Below are 8,919 nucleotides of genomic sequence, written 5' to 3' on the forward strand. Positions count from 1 at the left end.
AGAAAAGTCTTAAACACACTTAAACATTCCAATCACAGCTGAGAAACATGAGTGCACTCGTGTAAGTTGATAATCACTGATAATGTGGCATATTTTTGTCCTTTAGTTTGGATGATCAAGAATAGTGCTGAGAAATACGACGGAGCTCTACCTACTTTTAAAATTCCTAGTAGCCACAATTAAAACACAAAACAAGTAAATTCATTTTAACACTTTATTTAATCCATTGTATCCAAAATACTATTTCAACCTGTAAATATTTGTAACGAGATTTTTTTTCTTTTTTGGTATTGTCTTCAAAATCCAGCGCTACCGAGTCTCAGTTTGGACATTAACCTCTCCTGAGAAAGACCTGATCTGTGTATAGATGTCATGAACCTTGCAGTTGAGAAACACACACTCAAATTCCCGACACTCACCAGTGCTTCCGAACACCAGCTAGTGACCGCCAATGGACCTGGACCCCAGGAAGCGCTTCATGCACGTAGCCCCGAGACCCACTGTGTCAGGAACGCGGCGGGGGCAACCCTGGCACATCTGGGGAGCCAGCGGCCTAGACCTGCCACCACTAACCAGATGAGGCCACAAACAGCCGCATCACCCACCTGCGGACTGGGAACCCAACACACCGCCCCTCCATCATATCCTGAGGCTCTAGACCTAGAAAACAAGGAGTAGCTGCACGGGTTTTGTTTGGCATCCAGGCTGTGTGCCCCGTGGGTCATGATGGGGACCCAACCGGACGGCATTCTCTCCATCGGGTTTCCTGGCTCCCGAGGCCCCGCAAGATGAGGGCTCTCCTGGCGTCACCGCCAACACCTGCAGTCAGAGGGTCACGGCTGTCCTCCCAGTGCAGCAGGAGCGGTGGGCCACCTGGACAAGACCCCTACGGGGGAGGCGGTCCCCCTCCACCTGGGCTCGGATGGCCGATCACCACAGCAGCCACACGGGGAAGACGTCGTGTGACCCACTGTCGATGGTTTGAGTGACAGAAGCCCCTTGACTGACACCCAGGCCAGACCTGCTGGCGTGGGAAGCAGGGACCTGCTGGAGCATAAAGTTACCCGCAAATGCAGGTAACGAACGAGAACAGGCCAGTCTGGGCAGGATCAGTCAGGTCATGGCTTTACTTTGAATCTGAAAGAGAAGAAAACAGCGTATGTTTTTAGATTTGTCTGGATTAACTACAAACGGGTGATCACGTATAAAACATTCACCACACACAGGCCTTCAGACCGCAGCTGTGCAGTCTCTCTCAGGGTCACCCCGGGGCTGAGGAGCCTGCAGGTAGGCGTGCACCCCCTCCGCCGTCTAGCTGGGACGGGGCACGGAGCCCCAGCGGGCAGGCAGGAGCCGTGCCGTGAGCGCTCAGCGTGACCGTCCCCCCGGCCTGTCCCGGGCCGTACCTGAAGCGCCGGGCCAGCCAGCTGCCTGGCCCCTCGCGGGAAGCCCCCGATGGCCCGGAATCCGAGCACCTGTGGGGAAGGCTCAGGTCAGCGTTCCGCCAACTCCTCACCTCTAGCATGGAGGCCACACGCGCAGAGACAAGAGGACCCTCCGCCTGGCTCAGGCAGACAACACGGGAGACGGTCAGAGACGGCGGCAGGGGACCCGGCTTCCACTCCTCCTGCCGCAGGTGGGGGCGGATGCCCCGTGTTCCCGAGGGGCCCTGCCGCCATCACAAGGTGGCCGGAGCGCAGCAACCCCCAGGCCCACGGGGAGGGCAGGCGGCTGGCGGGGTGTGCAGCCGAGCTCACAGCGTGGGGGGTCACTGTCCGGCCCCACAGACTGCTGGGCTGCCACGGGGACACTCGGCGACCACCGCACAGAGACAACGCCGGGGGCCCCAGGGAGACGGGGACCACTCTCCACGAAGGGGGCGCCCAGGCAGACCCTCCCCGCGGCCCCGGAAAGGAGCCCGCCCCCGCCTGCACCACGAATGCAGCTTCTAGCTTCAGAACTGAGGTTCCAGCAAACGACGACTAGAATCCAGTTTCAATTCTGGGTCCACTTTTAATTTAGATCACATTCACCCAAACCCCACAGCGGATATTCCACCCCCATGGCCAAGCGTGGGGCCCAATTCCCGGTCCAGGTGGTCCCCACGCGGAGGCTGAGTGAGGCCGTCCTCACCCGGCTGAGCTGGCGGGGTGGCCTCCGCGGGCGCAGCCGTGGTCCAGAGGGTGTCTGTGCTGGAGGCAGAAGCTGCCGCGGCACTCCTCACACGCCACCCGCAGCATCTCCCTCCTCCTGCAGCCCTCTCTGGAGCAGCGGAACGTGAACACCTGTGAGAGCACAAGTCACTCCAATGCACCAACCGCCTCGCTGAGCGATCACTCAGCCAGCCCCAAGTAAGACCCTCAACACTCAAACCAGAGACAGTTCTAGCTAAACAGTACGAAGGCGCCGGGCTTTCACTGAGGTTTGTCAGGTAAACAGAAAAATACTGATTAAGGAAACTTTTAACAGATGACAGACACAAAACCAGCACTTTAAGCTGGGGACACACGTGGGATGCTTGGGGGTGCTCCCACTGAGAGAAACGAGATGGGGTGGGGGCAGACAGGGTCAGGGGGAGACGGCCACGCGCGCGGCCTGAGGGGAGCCAGGCGGGGGGGGGGGGGCCCGGGGACGGGGCGGCTGTGCTTCGTCGGGGGGCCGGTCTCTGGGTGCCATAAACTGCCAGGCACTCCCAACTGTGCGGCTGCCAACGGGGGCGGCAGGGTCGGCAGCCTGGGGGCGGCCCTCCGCCGGGGCAGGCAGTGACTGAGCACGGGACAGCAAGGAGCCGGCGGGCGGAGACCGAGCAGGCGCGGCCACCAGGAGGGGGGCCCGGCCACCGGGGGAAGAGCGTGGGCGGGCCGTGGTCTCGGGAAGGCAGGGAGGTTTTACAAGAGGCTCCAGAGGCTCACAAGGGCCCCAAACGGGGCAGCAGGACCAGTGGGGGGGCCAGAGCACACGGGGCTGTGGGGGCTCGGAGTGGGGTTCTTGGGGCCGGGGGCAGGGCTGAGGGCCGGGAGGTCACGGGGCGGCAGGGGGTCTGATCAGAGGGCCTGAGGTGAAGGCTCCGGGCGGGCTTCGCCTTCTGCTCCAGGTTATTTGTCCTAATTGTTTTTGTCCTGCACCGAACGTGGGAAGCAGGGAGCTGCTGGAGCAGAGACAGTGGAGGACTGGAGACGGTGACTCAGCCTCACGGGAGCAGGGCCCTGGAGACGCGCTGCAGGCTGAGAGCAGGGCGCCGCGCGGCCCGCAGCCCAGAGGACCACCCGAGCCGGCCCGGGGAGCGCGCAGCGCGGGGCTGGGCGCGGGGACGTGCGGGAGGCCCGTGAGCCTCCCATCTGAGCGCGGGACAGGCCACACCGTGCCATCTGCTGAGGCCGTGGCCAACCCGGGGCTCCTCAGACACGGAGGTGACCACAGAGGGCGGCTCCTACTCTGCCTGAAGTTCTAAAGTGACCACAAAGAGACGTTCTGAAAAGGGATGAACGCAAAACCGTGAAAGATAAAAGGGAACAACCACGACTTTAGGGAAAGCTCACGGACAAGCAGGACACGCTCAGCAGACATGAAACCCTGCGAGCCGGTGCGGAGGGCCAAGAGGCAGCCTGCTTGTGACACAGGCTCCCCAAAGGCTCAGAAACTGCAGCACTGGCGGCTCGGGGGGGCCAGGAGAGGCTGTGCCTCCAGGAGACCCCCTCCCCCACCCCCGACCCCCGGGACCCTGAGACTGATCAGGACCCAGGACAGAGCCCCCGCACGGGGGATACAGAGGCGGGAACCTGAGGGGGAAGGAGGCCGGTCTGGGAGGGCCAGCACGGCGGAGTGCGGTCCAGAGCAGGCGCGGGCCCAGGGCTCCCTGTCTGCGAGGCTGCCACACTGGGTCAAGGACAGCGGTCACTCACGGGCGCCCCCAGCAGTAGCAGAAGCGGGAAAACCGCCAACGCCCACGAGCACCTCTGGAGCAAGAGTGCCGGGGCTGGCAGCAACCCCCGCGGGACAGGCGCACACGGCACACAGCCTGGGCTCAGCCCACGGGGAACGCAGGCAGCACCCGCCTGCTCCAGACAGACAGACACGCGTGCTGGGGTCTGCGTGTCATCAGTATGTGTTACGCCGTCTCTTGGGGAGCTCAGAAAAAAGGCGCACGTGGGCAGCGATTCCCAGAAACCACGCTAACTTTCCACCTTAGGAGAAATAGTGAGATGCCTGTAACAAAAGTAGATCCTAATGTAGACCCCGATATTGAGGAAATATGCTGGTAGAACTGTGAAAACCTAAGTCGTTCACAATCCAGGAAAACACTGAACAATTGTTCAGTTCAGTTGCCCAGTCGTGTCCAACTCTTTGCCACCCCATGGACCACAGTACGCCAGGCCTCCCTGTCTGTCACTAACTATTGTTAGGGTTTAATTTTATGCAAAAACTATTGTAAGTAATTAGCCTGAGTGGATAACTGGGCTTCTCCCCCAGGAGGAAGCGGCGCCCGCAGCCCTGCCTCACCTTTGCCGTCTCCTGCCCGGGGGGACGCCGACATTCTCCATCCATGTGCGCACCGACAACCACATCGGGGATCTCCCCCTTCTTCACTGGGACGGGGCTGTTACAGAGTGGGCACACCGGGACCCGAACATCCTAAAATAACAAATGTAAGACGACAGGGCTCATCAGAGAACCGAGACGCACGCACACGACAGAAAGGGCCGGGGCGCAGTCACACGGGGACGGCACAGATGCTGGCCTCGCCATCACGGGAGGGCCGACGGCAGCCTGAGCCGCAGTCAGCCAGCTTGGGGGGACCCCAGGGGAACCGACGCACAACAGACTGTCGCCCGCCCGCAGAGACGACCCTGAGGGAGCTGGCAAGGCCACCCAGGAGGGAAGCAGTGAGCAGTCCGAAGGGCCGGTCTCGGGACGGCAGGGCTGTCTGTCCAGCAGTAGGGGTGAGTGGAGAAGTTTCCCTGATGCCTCCAGGGCGGGCGGGGCTGCTGGGGGGCAAACGCCAGCGGAGAGGAGCCCCGGCCCCCCGATGCACACAGGGCTTCCTCCATGCCCACACCTCAGACGTGGTCCCCCGCCAAGGCGCACGTGGCCCAGCTGAGCTCTCAGGCTCAGCACCACCCGCCGAGCCCAGGACAGGGGGCTCTGGAAGGAACCAGCAGGGCACCCAGCAGCGGAGCGCCTAGCATGGTTGGCATCCCTCAGGGCCAGGGCTGAGCTAGCTTCACTCAAGGAGCGCTCTGAGGTGACACTGACGTGGGCGAGTGACAGGTAGCCCCAGAGTGTCTGGAAGCCAAGCTGGAAAGCCACCCGGGGGTGCTCCCGCAGCTGGCCAGCGGGCGAGTTAAGCAAGCAAGCAGTGCTGAGTCATCTCTAGGCAGACTCACCCTGTCCAGGGAAACGGGAAGGTCACGTCAACAAAACCACAGTGTGGCCTGGTCCTTGGTGCCGGGCGAACATGAGTCAGTCACCCTCCCCCACCCCGCGAATCAGTGAAGGTCCAGACAACAGCCGACACCAGTCAAAGCCGGAAATGCCATCATCTGCACCTCTAAACTGCCACCTCAGGGAACCAGTAGAGTGCTGGCCAAAGGCCTCAGGAAACCACTCCCGGAAGCACCCAAAACAAGTGAGTTCACATTGGGACCTCCTGAAACGTCAACAACCCAGGTCTCACACCTCTGGACTTAGGCGCCTTAGTCGGCTTCCCTCAGCCATAGCCCAGTTTCCACCAGGTCCCGTATGAATCACCAAGGCAGGAGGCCAAGGCTGCGAAGTGACCCCGAAAGAGAGCATGCACAGTTCCTCCCAAACGGGTCCCATCAAGCCCCGCAGGAAGACAGAGCGGTTCTCCCTTGGTGTGTTGAATAAAAGGAACTAAACACTTTAACGTGTTAAGCGTCGAAGGTCTGGATACAACTGATTCCAGAAACCCCCGAGAATACCCTGTGGTTTTAGGGCTACGCAGCCCGAGCTTCCTGGGAAGGTGGACGCTCCTCCCTGCCCTGTCCACGCATGGTTACCGAGGGCCCGAAACGAGGCTGCTGTGACCAAGCAACGGACTTTACGGTTCCTTTCACACCAGCTGAGCTTCGACTATGGGGGGCTCGCGTCCACGATCTCGGGCAGCGCAGTTTTGGAGAGGGAGGATCAGAATCTTCAGAACGAAGTATGATCGATTACCTTGGTGAATGCAAGGGGACACTTATGTGCAGCGTAGGTAAAATGATCTTTACAGAAATCTTGTTTACACGCATCACATTTTAACGGAAGAAAATCTAAAAAAGAAAACAACAGTAAAGTGTTTTAAAGACTAGAACAAAAGAATCGTACGTCATATTAAACAAGTATTTACCTTCCCTGACTTCATGTTACGCCTATCAAATACATCCTCAAGGTATTATATGATAATAAAATAATTGGGACCCGTGAATTTCACAATGTCAGCAACACTGCAGGGCCGGTACAGCTACCCTTTCCAAAGGAATCCCAGCTCAGGTGGTACTATGAGGGTTTGAGCAGTGCTCTTCTGTCCACCCAGTGCTGGCGACCAGCCTCGTACCCGGCGGTACAGAACCTCAGCCTCAGGCCAGCATCTCATCGCTAAGAACCACGAAGGCCAAGACCCAAAGACCATCAGCTAACCTCAGGCCAGCATCTCGTCGCTAAGAACCACGAAGGCCAAGACCCAAAGACCATCAGCTAACCAAGACAATGGCCAGTTCTCCCGGCTAGCAGACAAAACGCCCATTTTCTGTTGAGGTTCTCTTAAAAGTGCTTACCTAGCTGCTTGCACGTTTTTTCTGAACAGTGCTTCCCCAAATCAGGGAACTCCATTGTAAGAACGTGTCCAAAACACAGACGGCAGAGTAAAATGTCACCTGCAAGAATTAGAAAAAATTAGGAGAAAAGCAACGATGTCCTGAATTTCAGCCACCAGGATTTATATCGTACAGGTGATCAAAGTAAACACACATTGTAAACACCCAAGTCAGCTGGGCCCCCACTGGGGACTGAAGCCTCACAAACTCTTGTCTTTTAGCAAAGAAAAAATGGGTGTCTTAGTCTTAAGTACCAGCTCCTTCATAATTAACCCCATTAAAAGGTTGTTTTTCAGTCCTTTTAATTTCTAGTTTATGAAGCTCAACCCGAATTTAGGTTTTCATTAGTCCATATTTTGATTCATATTGATAAGGACGCCTCATAATCAATTTACACAATCGCCAGAGAAAGTTACAGCTTTGGTGAACTTTAAATCCCAATTTCATCTACTGAATATACTTGTTGACATAAACAAAACTCCGTTACCAGGTGCTAAATCACATTAATTAACTGCACTAACCCGAAGAGATTCAATTCGGTCCCCTCCGGCTCCCTCTAACTCCCTGATGCATTGAGTCTTACTTAGAATTTACACCTTAATAACACTCAACCTGGAGTTGACCAGGGGGAAGGGCAAGAAGTTAACTCACCAATGGAAAACAGGTATAGAAAATGAGGTCACTGCACTTGAGAAAAAACTGAAGTCCCCGGGACGCCTCACAGGCTACCCTCCCATCAGGCACCCACTCTCGGAACTCTGGTCCCTCCCAGAGTCCACGTCCCCAGGGCATTCCCGGCTCGCCCGGCAGCTCTCTCCGCTCCTGGGGGCGTCCCGGTGCCTGGGACACTCTGGCCACGGCTCACACCCGCTCCTGCCCTCAGGCCTCGGGTTGGAGCGTCACTAACCCCCGCCTCACCTCGCCCGACCCTCATTTCCTCTATTCTAGAATTCCTTCCCCAGGACCCGCTCGCTCGGCTTCCCCCTGTAGCTTCGCACGCGCCTCTTGGCTCCAGGGGTCAGCGACACAGAGCGGGTGTGCGGGAACCGCTCCATCGAGGACCGGCCAGAGACCCACCTCAATTCCTCCGTGGTCGCGCTGTCGGCGCTGCGTCCGCGGAGCAAGAGCCCCGGTGTGCTGGGACACGGGCGCCCTGCCGTCCGAGATCTGCGGCCCGGCCGGAAGCCCGCCCGGCGTCCCCGGCCCGGCCCCTCCAAGAGGCTCGGGCAGCCGCCGAGGAGAGCGGAAGGCGGCGGAGGCCGAGAGCTTGAGCCTCCTGTCCTCGGCGAACAAGGCCAAAGAGACGCGGAGAACAGAACCCAAGCAACAACCGCGGCCGGCCCGAGCCCACCGAGGAGCAGCATCCCTGCGCCTGGCCTCCGGGCCATTTATCCGTAGCCGCCGGGCCCGACCGCTACCACCTTCCGGGCGTTCCCGGCGCGCCCCGACACGTCACCGCGGGTCAGCCAATCGCGCCCGGCCGCGGCGAGGCGTTCCTGGCGCGCGCCAACACGTCACCGCGGGCCGACCAATCGCGACCTTCGCTGCCCGCCCACGCCTCGCCTCTTCTCGAACAGTCGCGCGGCTTCTCGGAGCTGTCGAGTCACGGCGAAGCGCGTCAGCGCGGGCGCACTGGGTGCGGCGGGGGCGTTTCCCCGCGCGACGCACCTGGGCCTCAGAGCTGTGCGCACGGACCGCGGGAAGAGCACCCAGGCGATGATTTTGGAGTCACAGGTGAACTTGAGCAAGAGGGCAAGTTCACAAACGGGGAAGCCGCAGGGTCCCCTGCGCGCGTTTCCCCGTGTGTGCGCCGTCTCCCTTAGCCTTGCTCCGGACCACTGGAGATCCTGCACCTGGCGCCCGCGTGTTTTCCCTCCGTGACCGGTCCAGCCACCCAGGCTCGGAATCGGTGGCGACCCCCCACGTTAAGGTCCGACCCGCAGACCCCGCTTGGCTTTTTGTGGTGTCTCTTTCCTTTCTGCTCCAGGAGCTCATCTGCTGTTACACTTTCAGTCTCGTCCTGTCCCCGACGGTTTTATGAAAAGTCACAGACTCTCATTCGTATAACGTGACTCTCAGGACCGGAGTTAGGTCCTGGTTC

At 59.4% G+C, this 8,919-nt stretch overlaps 1 protein-coding gene across 3 annotated transcripts; it reads right to left on the reverse strand.

Annotated features, from left to right (window-relative positions):
- Window positions 1-214: 214 nt before the first annotated feature.
- Window positions 215-8,261, reverse strand: ZFAND2A (zinc finger AN1-type containing 2A). Of its 3 annotated transcripts, XM_065923664.1 has the most exons (7): window positions 7,896-8,259; window positions 6,780-6,878; window positions 6,181-6,275; window positions 4,501-4,632; window positions 2,134-2,285; window positions 1,407-1,475; window positions 215-1,137 (listed from the first exon to the last, which is right to left on the reverse strand). In XM_065923664.1, the coding sequence occupies exons 2-7, from the start codon at window positions 6,832-6,834 to the stop codon at window positions 1,119-1,121; spliced, it is 522 nt and encodes a 173-aa protein (XP_065779736.1). In that variant the 5' UTR covers window positions 6,835-6,878; window positions 7,896-8,259; the 3' UTR covers window positions 215-1,118. The 3 variants fall into 3 exon arrangements, with proteins under 3 accessions (XP_065779736.1, XP_065779735.1, XP_065779737.1); XM_065923663.1 differs by having other exon boundaries at window positions 215-1,475; window positions 7,896-8,261; XM_065923665.1 differs by lacking the exon at window positions 1,407-1,475 and having other exon boundaries at window positions 7,896-8,258.
- Between the last annotated feature and the right edge of the window lie 658 nt (window positions 8,262-8,919).

Source organism: Muntiacus reevesi, chromosome 2, assembly GCF_963930625.1.
Source record: "Muntiacus reevesi chromosome 2, mMunRee1.1, whole genome shotgun sequence".
NCBI classification, from domain to species: domain Eukaryota; kingdom Metazoa; phylum Chordata; class Mammalia; order Artiodactyla; family Cervidae; genus Muntiacus; species Muntiacus reevesi.